The sequence below is a fragment of the Scyliorhinus canicula genome, chromosome 20 (genome assembly GCF_902713615.1).
Source record: "Scyliorhinus canicula chromosome 20, sScyCan1.1, whole genome shotgun sequence".
Lineage (NCBI taxonomy): Eukaryota > Metazoa > Chordata > Chondrichthyes > Carcharhiniformes > Scyliorhinidae > Scyliorhinus > Scyliorhinus canicula.
In genome coordinates, this window is record NC_052165.1 from 39,213,024 (window position 1) to 39,235,397 (window position 22,374).

The 22,374-nt window shown below is 51.2% G+C and overlaps 1 protein-coding gene across 3 annotated transcripts in view; it reads left to right on the top strand.

Moving 5' to 3' along the window:
- cracr2aa (calcium release activated channel regulator 2Aa) overlaps positions 1-22,374 on the top strand; it is a 123,043-nt gene that overhangs the window by 80,286 nt on the left and 20,383 nt on the right. For 2 of the 3 annotated variants that reach the window (XM_038781279.1, XM_038781278.1), the window contains one exon: positions 12,239-12,371. In XM_038781279.1, the coding sequence (XP_038637207.1) occupies positions 12,239-12,371 (133 nt within the window). Of the gene's footprint in view, positions 1-12,238; positions 12,376-22,374 lie in introns of all 3 variants that reach the window. The other variant, XM_038781280.1, reaches the window with a different exon arrangement.

Genomic DNA, 22,374 nt, shown 5'->3' on the forward strand with positions numbered 1-22,374 from the left:
TGCTGCTATTGGCCGGGAATTCCCTGCTATCGTGAATGGGAGAATGGACACCGTATTGGGTCCAATCTCTGAGATGTGTCCATGTGGGAAAGTCAATGACGTGTTTATACATAGAGGCATATGGAACAGCATTGACCGTCCCCTGTCACAATTTGTGTCCCTCTGATAATCCTGGAACCTCGCGAAGGGCGGTAGGGTGGCACTGCTGCCTCACTGCGCCAGGGACATTGCTTAGATTCCTGCCTCGAGTGACTGTCTGTGTGGAGTTTGCATGTTCTTCCCATGTCTGTGTGGGTTGCCTCTGGTTTCCTCCCACAGTCCTTGCTGGGTGATGTCACCCAGTACCAGGCCTACCTTGATGAGGTTCTGCGAGACATGTCCTGCTCTCAGATGGGAATGGCCTAGGTGCTGCGGAGCTTGTCCCAGTTGCAGGTAGGCATTGCCGAGGCGCTGCAGAGCGTGGCCAAATCACTGAGGAGCATCGCTGAGGGTGTTGACATCATGGTGCGGACCATGGGGAACCGCCAGGTCTGGCACAGCCAGATGATGCAGGGGCAGCCGAGGCTCAAACCAGGTAACCTCCGTCTCAAGGTGAACCCCAGGGCCCTATGGACACCGTTCGGGAGGAGGAGCTCTGGGTGCCAATCCAGACCCGCCCATGGAGTTGCTACAGTGGCCACCAGCTCCCCCAAGTTTCACCCCTCTGACGATGCTGCGTCTCGGGGCCAGCACACGGGACAGGGAGGCACGGCTGTGCATGTGCCGCCGACAAGTGAGCCGGGGCCCTCCAGCCCCAGAGCCCACAGAGGACGCCCGCCCGGCATCGGAGGCCATGGGACGAGGTAAGCAGCTGGCTGCCTCCACCTCAGATGTGCATCCGGCGGAAACACCAAGATGTAGTGGTAGAGCTGGGAGGGCCAGGCACATTGAGCATCACTCAGGGCCCCAGGGTAGGGGGGAGAGGGTGGGATGGTTAAGTAGGGGGTGGGGTTGGGGGGGGGGGATATTGCGGGGGACGGCACTATCAGGAATGGAGTATTGAACAGCACACTGAACAAAATGGCACAACCATTTTGGTTGTACAAAACCCCATTATGATGCCTCTGTCACTTTCTTCCGCAATGCAGGCTGATCCCCGGACTCTTTGCCCATCTCTCCAGGCATCGCCCCCACCCCCCTCCCCATGGCGCTCCGCCACTCTCCGGCCGTGGACATGTCCCTGGTGCTGTGTCCCATCACCTGGGTGTTCAGATGTTGCGTGTGTGGTGTTGCCTAGGCAATAACTGCTACATGCCACGTGGCCCACCTACCCATGGGAATCCACTTGGCATGTGTCAAGTGCCCACTTAACCATGATTGCCAATTCCATATTGCGATAACCATCAGCCACGCAGCCAGAAGCCTCAGCAGTCGGTGGGGGTTACGGGTGATCGGTGGGGCAGACGGGCAGGGACAAGAGTTGCCCCCGGATCCAGGGGTTGGCATGGTGATGCCGTGATCCATTGCCCCTCCCAGCACCTCCCCCACGTCCACCCTCCCATGACGGCCCACCCCTGCGCAGGGTTGCCCACTCCCCCACCGAGCACTGGGATGGCAAGCCCAGCACACACAGGCTCTTGCCTGTGAGCTAAGCTACTCCCTTCCTTGCTCGCCACGGAAGCCTTTCCGCCAGTTTTTCAAAAGGAGTGCTAATCGGCACCAGCATGGCCACTTGCTGGGAAGGCTGCTGAATGACGGGAGGCCGATGGATTTGGGGCAGATCTCGTTGATTGAATGGAAATGGGGCTTAAGTGGTGATAATTGGTTTCTCGCCACACTACGGCGAGATCCTGATTTCGTCTATGGTAGGGGGCTGGTTGCAGCGCAAACTGTTTGGCGCTCGCCGCGGATCTCGTTTTTGACCCCTCCCACTATTCACACCTTGTTACGCTAGAGGACGAGTGTAACGAGGCTGGAGAATCGCGCTCTATGTATCTGAAGTTGGAGATTCAGTAATAGATTAGACGCAGAAAGGCGCCCAATGTGTAGACAAAGATTGAATATTAGGATTGGTGATTGAAAGCTTGATCGAACAGGGTGTTTTAAGAAACATCTTACAGGGGGAGAGAGGTGCGGAGAGGATTTGGTTCGGAAATCTGAATGTGTGACCTAAATCACGGTTCCAAATATGGGGCAATGGGAGGTAGGGACGCTCACGAGGCCTGTCAAAGGAATGGAGACAATGAGGGGGTGGGGGGGGGGGGCGGGGGGGGGGGGGTTGTAAATAGGGAGGAGAAAGGCCAGGGAGGGATTTAAATATAGGATGAGAATTTTAGATTCAAAGCATTGCTGGAGAAGTCAGCAAGCACAGGGGGTGCTAGGTGAATGGGACTTGGTGTGAGTTAGAACACTGACGGTAAAGAATTGGGTGAGCTCTAGTTTATGAACGGTGGAAGATGGGAGGTCGGCCATGGGAGCATTGGAATGGTCAGGTCCACAGGTAACAAAGGTATGGATGAGGGTTTCAGCGGATTAAGGCCCTGTAGCAGAATTTTCACATTTCCTAGTGTGCTGCATTTGATTTCTCAGTATTGCCACCTTTGACCTAATTGACCAGTTCCTGTTCCTTTGTGTCTTTGGTTTTCTGTTGAATTTGCCCCACCCCCTCACTGTTATTTGTTGACTTTCTAACCTGGATCCTGTTTCATGTCCTGTATTTAATTTTCACCATAACAGGGCAGTGACTTATGAGCTCCGTAAACTCATTTGAGCTTTGATATCTCTCGATGCTTTTACCTACCTTTAAAGGAGGTTAAATCTCTGTAGATTTATTTGCAATACCTGCCCAGTCCAGTTTTCTGTCATCATTCACAGGATCACAATGTTGAGGTGGAAACTAGTTTACATAGGATTACACAGTATATACGGCACTCACAAAGGCCATTCATACCAAACCGCCCATGCTAGTATTTCAGTTCCACTTGAACTTCCATCTTTACTCATTAAACCCTACCGTCAGAGCCCTCTTTTCCCTTCTCCCTCAGAGCACTTGTCTAGTTCCTCTTAATTGCATCTCTACTATTCATTTCAACATTCCCTGCGATAACAAGTTCCACATTCTTACCATCCTTTTTAGATGAAAAAGTTTCTTCTGAATTCCCTATTCGAGAAGAAACCCCATTGTTGAGCATTAGGACTTGTGTATAAGTTAGACCAGATAAGTGTAGCTGGTTTCCTATCCTGGAGGGTATTAGTGAACTAGCAGGGTTCTTTACCGGTAGTTGGATGGTCTCCATTACCAGTGCCACCTTTTTACATTTCAGATTTATTTAATTAGCTGGATTTAAATTCCTGAGTTGCCATGGTGGGATTTGAACCCATGTCTCTGGGTCCAGACCTCTGGATTACTAATCCATAACCATGAAGGTACCATGCAGAGCTTTTGCAAAGGTTTTAGCCGCTGCTCTTGGGTAGAAAAATGAGACAAGTTCCAACTTACTGACACTCCAGGGTCCTAAAAGACATAGCTGAGGAAATTGTGGAGGCATTGGTGATGATCTTTCAGGAATCACTGGAGGCAGGAAGGGTCCCAGAGGACTGGAAAGTGGCTAATGTAACACCACTGTTTAAGAAGGGAGGGAGGCAGAAGACAGGGAATTATAGGCCGGTTAGCCTAACTTCGGTCATAGGTAAGATTTTAGAGTCTGTTGTTAAAGATGAGATCGCAAAGTACTTGGAAGTGCATGGTAAAATAGGACTGAGTCAGCATGACTTTGTCAAAGGGAAGTCTTAGTCTGACAATTCTGTTAGAGTTCTTTGAGGAGGTAACAAGGAAGTTAGACAAAGGAGAACTAGTGGATGTGATTTATTTAGATTTCCAGAAGGCCTTTGACAAGGTGCCGCATAGGAGACTGTTAAATAATTTAAAAGCCCATGGTGTTAAGGGTAAGATCCTGGCATGGATAGAGGATTGGCTGACTGGCAGAAGGCAGAGAGTGGGGATAAAGGGGTCTTTTTCAGTATGGCAGCTGGTGACAAGTGGTGTGCCTCAAGGGCTGTTGCTGGGACCACGGGCGGAATTCTCCGCTCCCCACGCGGCGTGGGAGAATCGCGGGAGGGCCTCCCGACATTTTTTACGCCCCCCTGGCGCCCCCAGCGATTCCCCCCCCCCCCCCCCCCCCCCCACCGCTCGGAAAAATTGGTGCTCGCCGTTTTTCTCAGCGAACGGCGATTCTCCAAGCCCGATGGGCCGAGCGTCCGGCCCTTCACGCCCGTTTGGGGCATCTAGGGGCCCGATTGGCACGGGAGCACCACAGCTGTGCTCGGGAGCGTCCAAAACGGACGCACTCTTTCCCCTCCGCCGCCCGGCAAGATCAAGCCGCCACGTCTTGCCGGGCGGCTGAGGAGAAAGATGGCCACTGCGCATACGCGGTTCGCGCCATCTGCGCGATGAAGTAATCCGCGCATGCACGGGTTGGAACCGGCAACCCGCGCATGCGCGGATGACCTCACAAATGCGCCGTTTTGCGCGTCATTTCTGGCGCGATGAGGTCGCGGCCAGGAAAGACGGAGGCCCGCTCCTAGCCCCCCGGGTGGGGGTGAATTAGGTGCGGGGAGCGGGCCCCGAGGCCGTCGTGAACCTCGGCCGATTTCACAACGGCCATCCTGATTTTTATCGGGAGCGGAGAATACCGCCCCACAACTTTTCACAATATACATTAATGATCTGGAACATAAGAACATAAGAACTAGGAGCAGGAGTAGGCCATCTGGCCCCTCGAGCCTGCTCCACCATTCAATGAGATCATGGCTGATCTTTTGTGGACTCAGCTCCACTTTCCGTCCTGAATACCATGACCCTTAATCCCTTTATTCTTCAAAAAACTATCTATCTTTACCTTAAAAACATTTAATGAAGGAGCCTCAACTGTTTCAATGGGCAAGGAATTCCATAGATTCATAACCCTTTGGGTGAAGAAGTTCCTCCTAAACTCAGTCCTAAATCTACTTCCCCTTATTTTGAGGCTATGTCCCCTAGTTCTGCTTTCACCCGCCAGTGGAAACAACCTGCCTGCATCTATCCTATCTATTCCCTTCATAATTTTATATGTTTCTATAAGATCCCCCCGCATCCTTCTAAATTCCAACGAGTACAGTCCCAGTCTACTCAACCTCTCCTCATAATCCAACCCCTTCAGCTCTGGGATTAACCTAGTGAATCTCCTCTGCACACCCTCCAATGTGTTGCTCGTTGTGCTTTCCCTTAATTTGCTCTGTAAGGCGCTTTCTCAAGTAAGGAGACCAAAACTGAACACAATACTCCAGGTGTGGCCTCACTAACATCTTATACAATTGCAGCATAACCTCCCTAGTCTTAAACTCCATTCCTCTAGCAATGAAGGACAAAATTCCACTTGCCTTCTTAATCACCTGTTGCACCTGTAAACCAACTTTCTGTGACTCCTGCATTAGCACACCCAGGTCTCTCTTCACAGCGGCATGCTTTAATGTTTTATCATTTCAATAATAATCCCGTTTGCTGTTATTCCTACCAAAATGGATAACCTCACATTTGTCAACATTGTATTCCATCTGCCAGACCCTAGCCCATTCACTTAACCTATCCAAATCCCTCTACAGACTTCCGATATCCTCTGCACTTTTCGCTTTACCACTCATCTTAGTGTCATCTGCAAACTTGGACACATTGCCCTTGGTCCCCAACTCCAAATCATTATGTAAATTGTGAACAATTGTGGGCCCAACACGGATCCCTGAGGGACACCACTAGCTACTGATTGCCAACCAGAGAAACACCCATTAATCCCCACTCTTTGCTTTCTATTAATTAACCAATCCTCTATCTATGCTACTACTTTACCCTTAATGCCATGCATCTTTATCTTATGCAGCAACCTTTTGTGTGGCACCTTGTCAAAGGCTTTCTGGAAATCCAGATATACCACATCCATTGGCTCCCCGTTATCTACTGCACTGGTAATGTCCTCAAAAAATTCCACTAAATTAGTTAGGCACGACCTGCCCTTTCTGAACCCATGCTGCGTCTGCCCAATGGGACAATTTCTATCAAGATGCCTCGCTATTTCTTCTTTGATGATAGATTCCAGCATCTTCCCTACTACCGAAGTTAAACTCACTGGCCTATAATTACCCGCTCTCTGCCTACCTCCTTTTTTAAACAGTGGTGTCACGTTTGCTAATTTCCAATCCACCGGGATCACCCCAGAGTGTAGTGAATTTTGGTAAATTATCACTAGTGCATTTGCAATTTCCCTAGCCATCTCCTTTAGCCCTCTGGGATGCATTCCATCAGGGCCTGGAGACTTGTCTACCTTTAGCCCCATTAGCTTGCCCATCACTACCTCCTTAGTGATAACAATCCCCTCAAGGTCCTCACCTGTCATAGCCTCATTTCTATCAGTCACTGGCATGTTATTTATGTCTTCCACTGTGAAGACGGACCCAAAAAACCTGTTCAGTTCCTCAGCCATTTCCTCATCTCCCATTATTAAAACTCCCTCCTCATCCTCTAAAGGACCAATATTTACCTTAGCCACTCTTTTTTGTTTTATATATTTGTAGAAACTTTTACTGTGTGTTTTTATATTCTGAGCAAGTTTACTCTCATAATCTATCTTACTCTTCTTTGTAGCTTTTTTAGTAGCTTTCTGTTGCCCCCTAAAGATTTCCCAGTCCTCTAGTCTCCCACTAATCTTTGCCTCTTTGTATGCATTTTCCTTCAATTTGATACTCTCTCTTATTTCCTTAGATATCAATGGTCGATTTTCCCTCTTTCTACCGTCCTTCCTTTTTGTTGGTATAAACCTTTGCTGAGTACTGTGAAAAATCACTTGGAAGGTTCTCCACTGTTCCTCAACTGTTCCACCATAAAGTCTTTGCTCCCATTCTACCTTAGCTAGTTCTTCTCTCATCCCATTGTAATCTCCTTTGTTTAAGCACAAAACACTAGTATTTGATTTTACCTTCTCACCCTCCATCTGTATTTTAAATTCCACCATATTGTGATCGCTCCTTCCGAGAGGATCCCTAACTATGAGATCATGAATCAATCCTGTCTCATTACACAGGACAAGATCTAGGACCGCTTGTTCCCTCGTAGGTTCCATTACATACTGTTCTAGGAAACTATCACGGATACATTCTATAAACTCCTCCTCAAGGCTGCCTTGACCGACCTGGTTAAACCAATCGACATGTAGATTAAAATCCCCCATGATAACTGCTGTACCATTTCTACATGCATCAGTTATTTCTTTGTTTATTGCCTGTCCCACCATAATGTTACTATTTGGTGGCCTATAGACTACTCCTATCAGTGACTTCTTCACCTTATTATTCCTGATTTCCACACAAATGGATTCAACCTTATCCCCCATAGCACCGATGTCATCCCTTACTATTGCCCGGATGTCATCCTAAAATAACAGAGCTACACCACCTCCCTTACCATCCACTCTGTCCTTCCGAATAGTTTGATCCCCTCGTATGTTTAACTCCCAGTCGTGACCATCCTTTAACCATGTTTCAGTAATGGCCACTAAATCATAGTCATTCACGATGATTTGCGCCATCAACTCATTTACTTTATTCCGAATACTACGAGCATTCAGGTAAAGTACACTTATGTTGGTTTTTTACCTCTGTTTTGATTCTTAACGTCTCCAGTTTTATTCCTTTTAGTATTACTGGGCCTATTCACTGAGCTCGCCTCAGTCACTGTACCTTGTACTGTCGCCCTTTTTGATTTTTGACTTTGGCTTCTCTGCCTTACACTTTCAACCTTACTTCCTTTTGCTTCTGTCTCTGTTTTACTACCTTCCAACTTCCTGCATCGGTTCCCATCCCCCTGCCACATTAGTTTAAACCCTCCCCAACAACTCTAGCAAACACTCCCCCCTAGGACATTGGTTCCAGTCCTGCCCAGGTGCAGACCGTCCGGTTTGTACTGGTCCCACCTCCCCCAGAACTGGTCCCAATGCCCCAGGAATTTGAATCCCTCCCTCTTGCACCATCTCTCGAGCCACGCATTCATCCTATCTATCCAAAGATGTGCAGGTTGGGTGGATTGGCCATGAAAAATTGTCCAAAATTCTATGATTAACCTAGGACAAAAGTTCGGCGCAACATCGTGGGCCGAAGGGCCTGTTCTGTGCTGTATTTCTCTATCTATCTATCTATCTATCCTGACATTCCTACACTGACTAGCTCGTGGCACTGGTAGCAATCCTGAGATTACAACCTTTGAGGTCCTACTTTTTAGTTTATCTCCTAACTCCCTGAATTCAGCTTGTAGGACCTCATCCCGTTTTTTACCTATATCGTTGGTGCCTATGTGCACCACGACAGCTGGCTGTTCACCCGCGCACCCCCCCCCCTCCCCCCCCCCAAGAATGTCCTGCAGCCGCTCTGAGAAATCCTTGACCCTTGCACCAGGGAGGCAACATACCACCCTGGAGTCTCGATTGCGTCCGCAGAACTGCCTGTCCATTCCCCTTACGATTGAGTCCCCTATCACTATAGCCCTGCCATTTTTCTTCCTGCCCTGCTGTGCAGCAGAGCCAGCCATGGTGCCATGAACCTTGCTGCTGCTGCCTTCCCCTGGTGAGCCATCTCCCTCAACAGTATCCAAAACGGTATATCTGTTTTGCAGGGAGATGACCGCAGGGGACACCTGCACTGCCTTCCTACTCTTGCTCTGTCTTTTGGTCACCCATTTTCTATCTCCCTCAGTAACCTTCACCTGCGGTGTGACCAACTTGCTAAACGTGCTATCCACAAGAAGGAATTGAAGGCACTGTTGCTAAGTTTGCAGATGATACAAAGATCTGTAGAGGGGCAGGTAGTATTGAGGAAGCAAAAAGACTGCAGAAGGATTTGGACAAGCTAGGAGAGTGGGCAATGAAGTGGCAGGTGAAATACAATGTGGAAAGGTGTGAGGTTATGCACTTTGGAAGGAGGAATTTAGGCATAGACTATTTTCTAAATGGGGAAATGCTTAGGAAATCAGAAGCACAAAGGGACTTGGGAGTCCTTGTTCACGATTCTCTTAAGGTTAATGTGCAATTTCAGTCAGCAGTTAAGAAGGCAAATGCAGTGTTAGCATTCATGTCAAGAGGGCTAGAATACAAGACCAGGGATGTACTTCTGAGGCTGTATAAGGCTCTGGTCAGACCCCATTTGGAGAATTGTGAGCAGTTTTCGGCCCCGTATCTAAGGATGGATTTGCTGGCCTTGGAAAGGATCCAGAGGAGGTTCACAAGAATGATCGCTGGAATGAAGAACTTGTCATATGAGGAACGGTTGAGGACTCTGGGTCTGTACTCGTTGGAGTTTAGAAGGATGAGGGGGGACCTTATTGAAACTTACAGGATATTGAGAGGCCTAGATAGAGTGGACGTGGAGAGGATGTTTCCACTTGTAGGAAAATCTAGAACCAGAGGACACCATCTCAGACTAAAGGGACGATCCTTTAAAACTGAGATGTGGAGGAATTCTTTCAGCCGGTGAATCTGTGGAACTCTTTACCGCAAAAGGCTGTGGAGGTCAAATCACTGAGTGTCTTTAAGACAGAGATATATAGGTTCTTGATTAATATGTGGATCAGAGGTTATGGGGAGAAGGGAGGAGAATGGGGATGAGAAAATATCAGCCATGATTGAATGGCGGAGCAGACTTGATGGGCCGAGTGGCCTAATTCTGCTCCTATGTCTTATGGTCTTATGGACATCGTTTCTAAACGCTAAGACCACTCGACTGCTCTGTGTGCACGATGCTGCATCACATGATTCCAGGTTTGGGTGTTCTGACTAATACAGAATATGTAATGAGCCTGCAGGAGGATGCGAAGATCGTGCACAAGTCAAAAAATACCAGCATAGCACATTGGCAGTGCCTGGCTGGCATCCCAATGCCACGGTACCCAAGTGGCATCAGTGCCGGGGCACCACCCTGCCCAAAGAGCATGCAGCTAGGGGGCTCCAAACACCGGGAGACCCCCACGCGTGCCATTCCATCTGGGGACCAGAGCTGAACAGCACTCACCCAAGGTCTCTGAGGCAAAGGAGATCAATCCCAAAGTCTTGGGTACCTCGGGAATCTGCATATTAGAGTGAGACTAGCTGACTTGCTCTAATATGCTGATTTGCCAAAATGTGAGTGTGGGATTTATATTGCAAAGTCTCGCAAGATTGCATTGGATCTCGCGAGGCATTGCGAACCGGGTAGATCCCACGAGCGGGGTCTCCCAGCTTTCATTGGCCACTCTGGGCCGTGGAGAGCTGCTTTTCTGGCGCAGCATGGCCATTGGATCATACCCTACACTTCTAACTCCTCTATCCTCGTAAAGGAATGCAATGCTTATTGGTCTTTGACGGTACCTGATTACTATGCAGTTCATTGCCTGAAAGTGCTTTGAAGGTGCCCTGAAGGTGTGAAAGGTACTGTTAAATGTAATTTCATTTCTTTAAGTTCAATAGCTTTCCCTGGTTGATTTCTTATCACCCACTTTGTGGAAAGCAATGTTATCCAGTTACCTGGAAAAGCTTTTTGTTTAGGTTTTGACAAAAACAACTCTTCAGGTTTTTATTCATTCATGGGATGTGGATGTCACTGGCAACGCCAGCATTTGTTGCCCGTCCCTAAATGGCTTTGAACTGAGTAGCGAGCTAAGCAAGGGAGTGGGGAAGTCTTGTTTCAATTGCATAAGAGCTTGGTTAGACTGCACTGGAGTACTGTGTGCAGTTTTGGTCCTCCGGGAGGATTTTATTGTCATAGAGGGAGTGAAACCAGACTTGTTCTGGGGATGGCTAGATTCTCTTATGAAGAGAGATTGGGCAAACTGGACCTATATTCTCTAAGGTTTCATTCTCTATGAGAATGAGAAGGGATCTCATTGAAACCTACAAAACACTTAAAGGAATATACAGGGCAGAAGCAGGTAAGATGGTTCCCTTGGTTGTGGAGTCTGGAACCGGGGGAAATCGCATAAGACTGAGATTAGGAGAAATTCCTTTTCCCAGAAGTTTGGGAATTTTGGGAATTCCCTATCCTAGAGGGCTGTGGAAACTCAGTTATTGAGTATGTTTGAGGTAGAGATTGATAGATTTTTGATTAACAATAACTTAAAGAGTTATGGGGATAGTGTGGGTGAAAGACATTGAAGTGTCGATCAGCTATGGTCGTATTGAATGGCGGAGTAGGCTCGATGGGCTGAATGGCCTACACCTGTGCTATTACATGTAAGCCAGACCAGATAAGGGCAGCAGATTCCCAGATTAGTGAATCAGATGGTTTATTATGACAATCAATAATAGTTTCATGATCACCATTACTGACACTAGTTTCCAATTTCAGATTGAAGTTAAATTCCACCAGCTGCTGTGGTGGAATTTGAACTTATCTCCCCAGGGCATTAGGCTGGTCCTCTGGATTACTGACTACATCACAATCTTCCCCCCAATAGCAGAACCAACTTTTATACTGGTGCATCTTTAAAAAAAAAATCTGTAGGCACTTATTTTGCTTGTAAAGAAAAATAGAAGTAATTTTTAATTATAAATCTTTTCTGTTGAAATATTGTCAAATAAACAAATGCATTCCATGTTCTTGCAACCCTCCTGCGATAACGAACTTTATTCCAAACTCTCTCCTCTCTCTAAATGATAAAAGTTAAACTAAGAATTGCTTGCCACCAACTTTCCAATCAGAGGAATTACTCTCATTCAGTCTATCAAAACTCTTCATTTAAAATAAAAACTTCTATCAATTCTTCCCTTAATTTTCTGCTTCCAGTGGGAACAGTCCTAGAATCTTCAGTATCTCCTTAATTTCCCATCCTGGTGAATTGACACTGAAATTAAAAATGAAATGAAAATCACTTATTGTCACAGGTAGGCTTCAAATGAAGTTATTGTGAAAAGCCCCTAGTCGCCACATTCCGGCACCTGTTCGGGGAGGCTGCTACTGGGAATCGAACCGTGCTGCTGGCCTGCTTGGTCTGCTTTAAAAGCCAGCGATTTGGCCTGTGCTAAACAGCCACTTGCCAGCTGCCTATAGAATTTAATGCATTTCTATAATGGGGACTCAAACCTGCATCCAATCTCAAGCTGTGTCCTGAATAGTGTTTCGTATAATAAACCGACTTCAAGCTGATTTTCAAGGAGATGAATTGATTCCCTTTCTAAAATATTTGAAATAAAACACATATCATTCTTTGCAGGGCAGGGAATCGCGCTTCAACCCCGACCGCTTATTCAAAATCATTTTCATCGGAAATTCCAGCGTGGGGAAAAGCTCAGTTTTAAGACGGTTTTGCGGTGATAGTTTTTGCCCCGGAATATGTGCTACAGTCGGTAGGTGAGCTGATTATAGGTGAGCATTTGCCACTTGTCACATGAAATAGATCTATTTTATTACAACAAACTTTATGGAGCTAATATCTGCATCAGGTGGTCATGTTCTTCAGCTTTGAACATTAGGTTTTGTTGAGACCATGATGTCAGGGTCAAGAAGGACCCCACCGTGTGGGGGAAACTCAACCAGCAGGGGGTTTTCGCTGAATGGGTCAATCAGTGGCCTGAGGGTCAGGTTGCTGTTCAATTTCGGATGAAGGGTGGGGCATTGAAGCTGGAAGTTTGGAAGGAGTTGCAGGCTGACATTGCCACCATGAGGCGCTCTCTCAGCAACTTCAAAAACATCTTGTTTACAAGTGGCCTCATCAGCCAGACCTCCACTGTGGAGGAGGAGCCCCTCGACAAAGCTATTACAATGTGGCCAGGGAGGCAGGAGAGAGTCAATAAAGGCCCCCTGAATCATGCTCCCCACACCCCATTCCCCCTGTCGAAGTCTGTCACATGGAGGTAACTAGAAACGGTGCAATAGTCTAGAAACCCAGGCTAATGCTCTGATAAACAACAGTTAAAATCCCACCACAGCTTCTGGTACAATTCAAATTCAAATAATGAATGAATTCATGGGTGGCATGGCAGCACAGTTGATAGCACTGTTGCTTCACAGCGCCAGGGACCCGGGTTTGAGTTCGGCTTGGGTCACTGTCTGTGCGGAGTTTGGAGTGGGTGGGTCTTGTGGAGGATGAGGCAGGGATTGGAGTGGGTGGGCCTAGTGGAGGATGAGGCAGGGATTGGAGTGGGTGGGCCTTGTGGAGGATGAGGCAGGGATTGGAGTGGGTGGGCCTAGTGGAGGATGAGGCAGGGATTGGAGTGGGTGGGCCTAGTGGAGGATGAGACAGGGATTGGAGTGGGTGGGCCTTGTGAAGGATGAGGCAGGGATTAGAGTGGGTGGGGCTTGTGGAGGATGGGGTAGGGTTTGGAGTGGATGGGGTAGGGTTGGATTGTATGGGGTAGGGTTTGGAGTGTGTGGGGTAGGGTTTGGAGTAGATGGGGTAGGGTTTGGAGTGGATAGGGTAGGGATTGGAGTGTGTCGGGTAGGGTTTGGAGTAGATGGGGTAGGGTTTGGAGTGAATGGGGTAGGGTTTGGAGTGGATGGGGTAGGGATTGGCGTGGACGTGGTAGGGATTGGAGTGGATGGGGTAGGGATTGGAGTGGATGGGGTAGGGCTTGGAGTGGATGGGGTAGGGATTGGAATGGATGGGGTAGGGATTGGAGTGTGCTTGTGGTGGGTGGGAAAGGGTTTGGAGTGGATGCGTATTTTGGTAGATGATGCAGGGTTTGGAGTGGGTGGGGCTTGTGGTGGGTCGGGGAGGGTTTGGATAGATGGTGTTCATGGTGGATAGAGCAGTGTGTGGAGTGGATGTGGTTTTTGGTGGATGATGCAGGGATTGGAGTAGGTGGGACTTCTGGAGGATAGGGTGGGGATTGGAGTGGATGGGGTAGGGTATGGAGTGGATGGGGTAGGGTTTGGAGTGGGTAGGGTAGGGTTTGGAGTGGATGGGGTAGGGTTTGGAGTGGATGGGGTAGGGTTTGGAGTGGATGGGGTAGGGTTTGGAGTGGATGGGGTAGGGTTTGGAGTTGATGGGGTGGGGTGTGGATTGGATGGGGTAGGGTTTGGAGTGTGTGGGGTAGGGTTTGGAGTAGATGGGGTAGGGTTTGGAGTGGATAGGGTAGGGATTGGAGTGTGTCGGGTAGGGTTTGGAGTAGATGGGGTAGGGTTTGGAGTGGATGGGGTAGGGTTTGGAGTGGATGGGGTAGGGATTGGAGTGTCTGGGGTAGGGTTTGGAGTGGATGGGGTAGGGTATGGAGTGGATGGGGTAGGAATTGGAGTGGATGGGGTAGGGATTGGAGTGTGTGGGGTAGGGTTTGGAGTGGATGGGGTAGGGTTTGGAATGGATGGGGTAGGGATTGGAGTGGATGGGGTAGGGATTGGAGTGGATGGGGTAGGGTATGGAGTGGAGTGAGTGGGCCTAGTGGAGGATGAGGCAGGGATTGGAGTGGGCGGGCCTTGTGGAGGATGAGGCAGGGATTAGAGTGGGTGGGGCTTGTGGAGGATGGGGTAGGGTTTGGAGTGGATGGGGTAGGGATTGGATTGTATGGGGTAGGGGTTGGAGTGTGTGGGGTAGGGTTTGGAGTAGATGGGGTAGGGTTTGGAGTGGATAGGGTAGGGATTGGAGTGTGTCGGGTAGGGTTTGGAGCAGATGGGGTAGGGTTTGGAGTGGATGGGGTCGGGTTTGGAGTGGATGGGGTAGGGATTGGAGTGGATGGGGTAGGGATTGGAATGGATGGGGTAGGGATTGGAGTGGATGGGGTAGGGTATGGAGTGGATGGGGAAGGGATTGGAGTGTGCTTGTGGTGGGTTGGAAAGGGTTTGGAGTGGATGCGTATTTTGGTAGATGATGCAGGGTTTGGAGTGGGTGGGGCTTGTGGTGGGTCGGGGAGGGTTTGGATAGATGGTGTTCATGGTGGATAGAGCAGTGTGTGGAGTGGATGTGGTTTTTGGTGGATAATGCAGGGATTGGAGTAGGTGGGACTTCTGGAGGATAGGGTAGGGATTGGAGTGGATGGGGTAGGGTATGGAGTGGATGGGGTAGGGATTGGAGTGGATGGGGTAGGGTTTGGAGTGGATGGGGTAGGGTTTGGAATGGATGGGGTAGGGATTGGAGTGGATGGGGTAGGGTTTGGAGTGGATGGGGTAGGGATTGGAGTGGATGGGGTAGGGTTTGGAGTGGATGGGGTAGGGATTGGAGTGGATGGGGTAGGGATTGGAGTGGATGGGGTAGGGTTTGGAGTGGGTGGGGTAGGGTTTGGAGTGGATGGGGTAGGGTTTGGAGTGGATGGGGTAGGGTTTGGAGTGGATGGGGTAGGGATTGGAGTGGATGGGGTAGGGATTGGAGTGGATGGGGTAGGGTTTGGAGTGGATGGGGTAGGGATTGGAGTGGATGGGGTAGGGTTTGGAGTGGATGGGGTAGGGTTTGGAGTGGATGGGGTAGGGTTTGGAGTGGATGGGGTAGGGTTTGGAGTGGAGGGGGTAGGGTTTGGAGTGGATGGGGTGGGGTGTGGATTGGATGGGGTAGGGTCTGGAGTTGATGGGGTAGGGTTTGGAGTGGATGGGGTGGGGTTTGGAGTGGATGGAATAGGGTTTGGAGTGGATGGGGTAGGGTTTGGAGTGGATGGGGTAGGGTTTGGAGTGGATGGGGTAGGGTTTGGAGTGGATGGGGTGGGGTTTGGAGTGGATGGGGTGGGGTTTGGAGCGGATGGGGTAGGGTTTGGAGTGGATGGGGTAGGGATTGGAGTGGATGGGGTAGGGTTTGGAGTAGATGGGGTAGGGTTTGGAGTGGATGGGGTAGGGTTTGTAATGGATGGGGTAGCGTTTGGAGTGGATGGGGTAGGGTTTGGAGTGTATGGGGTAGGGTTTGGAGTGGATGGGGTGGGGTTTGGAGTGGATGGGGTAGGGTTTGGAGTGGATGGGGTAGGGTTTGGAGTGGATGGGGTAGGGTTTGGAGTGGATGGGGTAGGGTTTGGAGTGGATGGGGTAGGGTTTGGAGTGGATGGGGTAGGGTTTGGAGTGGATGGGGTAGGGTTTGGAGTGGATGGGGTAGGGTTTGGAGTGGATGGGGTAGGGTTTGGAGTGGATGGGGTAGGGATTGGAATGGATGGGGTGGTGATTGGAGTGGATGGGGTAGCGTTTGGAATGGATGGGGTAGGGTCTGGAGTGGATGGGGTCGGGTTTGGAGTGGATGGGGTAGGGTTTGGAGTGGATGGGGTAGGGTTTGGAGTGGATGGGGTGGTGATTGGAGTGGATGGGGTAGCGTTTGGAGTGGATGGGGTAGGGTTTGGAGTGGATGGGGTAGGGTTTGGAGTGGGTGGGGTAGGGTTTGGAGTGGATGGGGTAGCGTTTGGAGTGGGTGGGGTGGGGTTTGGAGTGGATGGGGTAGCATTTGGAGTGTATGGGGTAGGGTTTGGAGTGGATGGGGTAGGGTTTGGAGTGGATGGGGTGGTGTTTGGAGTGGATGGTGTAGGGTTTGGAGTGGATGGGGTAGGGTCTGGAGTGGATGGGATAGGGTTTGGAGTGGATGGGGTAGGGTTGGAGTGGATGGGGTAGGGATTGGAGTGGATGGGGTAGGGATTGGAGTGGATGGGGTAGGATTTGGAGTGGATGGGGTAGGGATTGGAGTGGATGGGGTAGGGTTTGGAGTGGATGGGGTAGGGTTTGGAGTGGATGGGGTAGGGTTTGGAGTGGATGGGGTAGGGTTTGGAGTGGAGGGGGTAGGGTTTGGAGTGGATGGGGTGGGGTGTGGATTGGATGGGGTAGGGTCTGGAGTTGATGGGGTAGGGTTTGGAGTGGATGGGGTGGGGTTTGGAGTGGATGGAATAGGGTTTGGAGTGGATGGGGTAGGGTTTGGAGTGGATGGGATAGGGTTTGGAGTGGATGGGGTAGGGTTTGGAGTGGATGGGGTGGGGTTTGGAGTGGATGGGGTGGGGTTTGGAGCGGATGGGGTAGGGTTTGGAGTGGATGGGGTAGGGATTGGAGTGGATGGGGTAGGGTTTGGAGTAGATGGGGTAGGGTTTGGAGTGGATGGGGTAGGGTTTGTAATGGATGGGGTAGCGTTTGGAGTGGATGGGGTAGGGTTTGGAGTGTATGGGGTAGGGTTTGGAGTGGATGGGGTGGGGTTTGGAGTGGATGGGGTAGGGTTTGGAGTGGATGGGGTAGGGTTTGGTGTGGATGGGGTAGGGTTTGGAGTGGATGGGGTAGGGTTTGGAGTGGATGGGGTAGGGTTTGGAGTGGATGGGGTAGGGTTTGGAGTGGATGGGGTAGGGTTTGGAGTGGATGGGGTAGGGTTTGGAGTGGATGGGGTAGGGTTTGGAGTGGATGGGGTAGGGATTGGAATGGATGGGGTGGTGATTGGAGTGGATGGGGTAGCGTTTGGAATGGATGGGGTAGGGTTTGGAGTGGAGGGGTAGGGTTTGGAGTGGATGGGGTAGGGTTTGGAGTGGATGGGGTAGGGTTTGGAGTGGATGGGGTGGTGATTGGAGTGGATGGGGTAGCGTTTGGAGTGGATGGGGTAGGGTTTGGAGTGGATGGGGGTAGGGTTTGGAGTGGGTGGGGTAGGGTTTGGAGTGGATGGGGTAGCGTTTGGAGTGGGTGGGGTGGGGTTTGGAGTGGATGGGGTAGCATTTGGAGTGTATGGGGTAGGGTTTGGAGTGGATGGGGTAGGGTTTGGAGTGGATGGGGTGGTGTTTGGAGTGGATGGTGTAGGGTTTGGAGTGGATGGGGTAGGGTCTGGAGTGGATGGGGCCGGGTTTGGAGTGGATGGGGTAGGGTTTGGAGTGGATGGGGTAGGGTTTGGAGTGGATGGGGTGGGGTTTGGAGTGGATGGGGTGGGGTTTGGAGTGGATGGGGTAGCGTTTGGAGTGTATGGGGTAGGGTTTGGAGTGGGTGGGGTGGGGATTGGAGTCGATGGGGTAGGGTTTGGAGTGGATGGGGTAGGGTTTGGAGTGGATGGGGTAGGGTTTGGAGTGGATGGGGTAGGGTTTGGAGTGGATGGGGTAGGGTTTGGAGTGGATGGGGTAGGGTTTGGAGTTGATGGGGTGGGGTGTGGATTGGATGGGGTAGGGTTTGGAGTGTGTGGGGTAGGGTTTGGAGTAGATGGGGTAGGGTTTGGAGTGGATAGGGTAGGGATTGGAGTGTGTCGGGTAGGGTTTGGAGTAGATGGGGTAGGGTTTGGAGTGGATGGGGTAGGGTTTGGAGTGGATGGGGTAGGGATTGGAGTGTCTGGGGTAGGGTTTGGAGTGGATGGGGTAGGGTATGGAGTGGATGGGGTAGGAATTGGAGTGGATGGGGTAGGGATTGGAGTGTGTGGGGTAGGGTTTGGAGTGGATGGGGTAGGGTTTGGAATGGATGGGGTAGGGATTGGAGTGGATGGGGTAGGGATTGGAGTGGATGGGGTAGGGTATGGAGTGGAGTGAGTGGGCCTAGTGGAGGATGAGGCAGGGATTGGAGTGGGTGGGCCTTGTGGAGGATGAGGCAGGGATTAGAGTGGGTGGGGCTTGTGGAGGATGGGGTAGGGTTTGGAGTGGATGGGGTAGGGATTGGATTGTATGGGGTAGGGTTTGGAGTGTGTGGGGTAGGGTTTGGAGTAGATGGGGTAGGGTTTGGAGTGGATAGGGTAGGGATTGGAGTGTGTCGGGTAGGGTTTGGAGCAGATGGGGTAGGGTTTGGAGTGGATGGGGTCGGGTTTGGAGTGGATGGGGTAGGGATTGGAGTGGATGGGGTAGGGATTGGAATGGATGGGGTAGGGATTGGAGTGGATGGGGTAGGGTATGGAGTGGATGGGGTAGGGATTGGAGTGTGCTTGTGGTGGGTGGGAAAGGGTTTGGAGTGGATGCGTATTTTGGTAGATGATGCAGGGTTTGGAGTGGGTGGGGCTTGTGGTGGGTCGGGGAGGGTTTGGATAGATGGTGTTCATGGTGGATAGAGCAGTGTGTGGAGTGGATGTAGTTTTTGGTGGATAATGCAGGGATTGGAGTAGGTGGGACTTCTGGAGGATAGGGTAGGGATTGGAGTGGATGGGGTAGGGTATGGAGTGGATGGGGTAGGGATTGGAGTGGATGGGGTAGGGTTTGGAGTTGATGGGGTAGGGTTTGGAATGGATGGGGTAGGGATTGGAGTGGATGGGGTAGGGTTTGGAGTGGATGGGGTAGGGATTGGAGTGGATGGGGTAGGGTATGGAGTGGATGGGGTAGGGATTGGAGTGGATGGGGTAGGGATTGGAGTGGATGGGGTAGGGTTTGGAGTGGGTAGGGTAGGGTTTGGAGTGGATGGGGTAGGGTTTGGAGTGGATGGGGTAGGGTTTGGAGTGGATGGGGTAGGGATTGGAGTGGATGGGGTAGGGATTGGAGTGGATGGGGTAGGGTTTGGAGTGGATGGGGTAGGGATTGGAGTGGATGGGGTAGGGTTTGGAGTGGATGGGGTAGGGTTTGGAGTGGATGGGGTAGGGTTTGGAGTGGATGGGGTAGGGTTTGGAGTGGATGGGGTAGGGTTTGGAGTGGATGGGGTGGGGTGTGGATTGGATGGGGTAGGGTTTGGAGTGGATGGGGTAGGGTTTGGAGTGGATGGGGTGGGGTTTGGAGTGGATGGGGTAGGGTTTGGAGTGGATGGGGTAGGGTTTGGAGTGGATGGGGTAGGGTTTGGAGTGGATGGGGTAGGGTTTGGAGTGGATGGGGTGGGGTTTGGAGTGGATGGGGTGGGGTTTGGAGCGGATGGGGTAGGGTTTGGAGTGGATGGGGTAGGGATTGGAGTGGATGGGGTAGGGTTTGGAGTAGATGGGGTAGGGTTTGGAGTGGATGGGGTAGGGTTTGTAATGGATGGGGTAGCGTTTGGAGTGGATGGGGTAGGGTTTGGAGTGTGCTTGTGGTGGGTAGGGTTTGGAGTGGATGGGGTGGGGTTTGGAGTGGATGGGGTAGGGTTTGGAGTGGATGGGGTAGGGTTTGGAGTGGATGGGGTAGGGTTTGGAGTGGATGGGGTAGGGTTTGGAGTGGATGGGGTAGGGTTTGGAGTGGATGGGGTAGGGTTTGGAGTGGATGGGGTAGGGTTTGGAGTGGATGGGGTAGGGTTTGGAGTGGATGGGGTAGGGTTTGGAGTGGATGGGGTAGGGATTGGAATGGATGGGGTGGTGATTGGAGTGGATGGGGTAGCGTTTGGAATGGATGGGGTAGGGTCTGGAGTGGATGGGGTCGGGTTTGGAGTGGATGGGGTAGGGTTGGAGTGGATGGGGTAGGGTTTGGAGTGGATGGGGTGGTGATTGGAGTGGATGGGGTAGCGTTTGGAGTGGATGGGGTAGGGTTTGGAGTGGATGGGGTAGGGTTTGGAGTGGGTGGGGTAGGGTTTGGAGTGGATGGGGTAGGGTTTGGAGTGGGTGGGGTGGGGTTTGGAGTGGATGGGGTAGCATTTGGAGTGTATGGGGTAGGGTTTGGAGTGGATGGGGTAGGGTTTGGAGTGGATGGGGTGGTGTTTGGAGTGGATGGTGTAGGGTTTGGAGTGGATGGGGTAGGGTCTGGAGTGGATGGGGCCGGGTTTGGAGTGGATGGGGTAGGGTTTGGAGTGGATGGGGTAGGGTTTGGAGTGGATGGGGTGGGGTTTGGAGTGGATGGGGTGGGGTTTGGAGTGGATGGGGTAGCGTTTGGAGTGTATGGGGTAGGGTTTGGAGTGGGTGGGGTGGGGTTTGGAGTGGATGGGGTAGCGTTTGGAGTGGATGGGGTAGGGTTTGGAGTGGATGTGGTGGGGTTTGGAGTAGATGGGGTAGGGTTTGGAGTGGATGTGGTAGGGTTGGGGTATGTGCTGATGATGGGCAAATGGAGGAAATCTCTCTCATGATGTGTTTCTTGAATGTTGTATCTAAGTAACACCTGAGTGTTTCTGGTGCCCAGCATTGCTATGGCCTCAATTGGGATTTAAATTGGAATGTCAGTTGGTTGCTGTACAGCCAATTCCATTCAGCCCTCTTCAATTGCACAGACCATATTACGTCCAGGGGTGATGATGGATGAAACTGAGAGTCTGACAAGAGGAAAGATGTTGAGGTATCTCCCCAGCCTGGACACTAGGTCTCAAATATTCCTGGGAGAAATTTAGCAGGGTTGGTTAACAGAGTTTGTTCACAGCTGACCTTACTGCTAATATTCTTTTGCATCCCTTCTTGAGGTCATTAAGATCAACCAGATCTTCTGGGAGTGGAGTTACATATAACACCAGTCGGCGGGTCGGACCGGAATCATGTTTAGGCTCTGGAGGTAGAACTGGAATTGGGTTTAGGGTCTGCGGGTCTGACTGGAATCGGGTTTAGGGTCTGCGGGTCCGACTGGAATCGGGTTTAGGGTCTGCGGGCCCAACTGGAATCGGGTTTAGGGTCTGCGGGTCCAACTGGAATCGGGTTTAGGGTCTGCGGGAGAGACTGGAATCAGGTTTAGGATCTGCGGGTCCGACTGGAATCGGGTTTAGGGTCTGCGGGTCCGACTGGAATCGGGTTTAGGGTCTGCGGGTCCGACTGGAATCGGGTTTAGGGTCTGCGGGAGAGACTGGAATCGGGTTTAGGGTCTGCGGGAGAGACTGGAATCGGGTTTAGGGTCTGCGGGTCCAACTGGAATCGGGTTTAGGGTCTGCGGGTCCGACTGGAATCGGGTTTAGGGTCTGCGGGTCCGACTGGAATCGGGTTTAGGGTCTGCGGGTCCGACTGGAATCGGGTTTAGGGTCTGCGGGTCCAACTGGAATCGGGTTTAGGGTCTGCGGGAGAGACTGGAATCGGGTTTAGGGTCTGCGGGTCCAACTGGAATCGGGTTTAGGGTCTGCGGGAGAGACTGGAATCGGGTTTAGGGTCTGCGGGAGAGACTGGAATCGGGTTTAGGGTCTGCGGGTCTGACTGGAATCGGGTTTAGGGTCTGCGGGTCTGACTGGAATCGGGTTTAGGGTCTGCGGGTCTGACTGGAATCGGGTTTAGGGTCTGCGGGTCTGACTGGAATCGGGTTTAGGGTCTGCGGGAGAGACTGGAATCAGGTTTAGGGTCTGCAGGTCCGACTGGAATCGGGTTTAGGGTCTGCGGGAGAGACTGGAATCGGGTTTAGGGTCTGCGGGTCCAACTGGAATCGGGTTTAGGGTCTGCGGGAGAGACTGGAATCGGGTTTAGGGTCTGCGGGAGAGACTGGAATCGGGTTTAGGGTCTGCGGGTCTGACTGGAATCGGGTTTAGGGTCTGCGGGTCTGACTGGAATCGGGTTTAGGGTCTGCGGGTCTGACTGGAATCGGGTTTAGGGTCTGCGGGTCCAACTGGAATCGGGTTTAGGGTCTGCGGGAGAGACTGGAATCGGGTTTAGGGTCTGCGGGAGAGACTGGAATCGGGTTTAGGGTCTGCGGGTCTGACTGGAATCGGGTTTAGGGTCTGCGGGTCTGA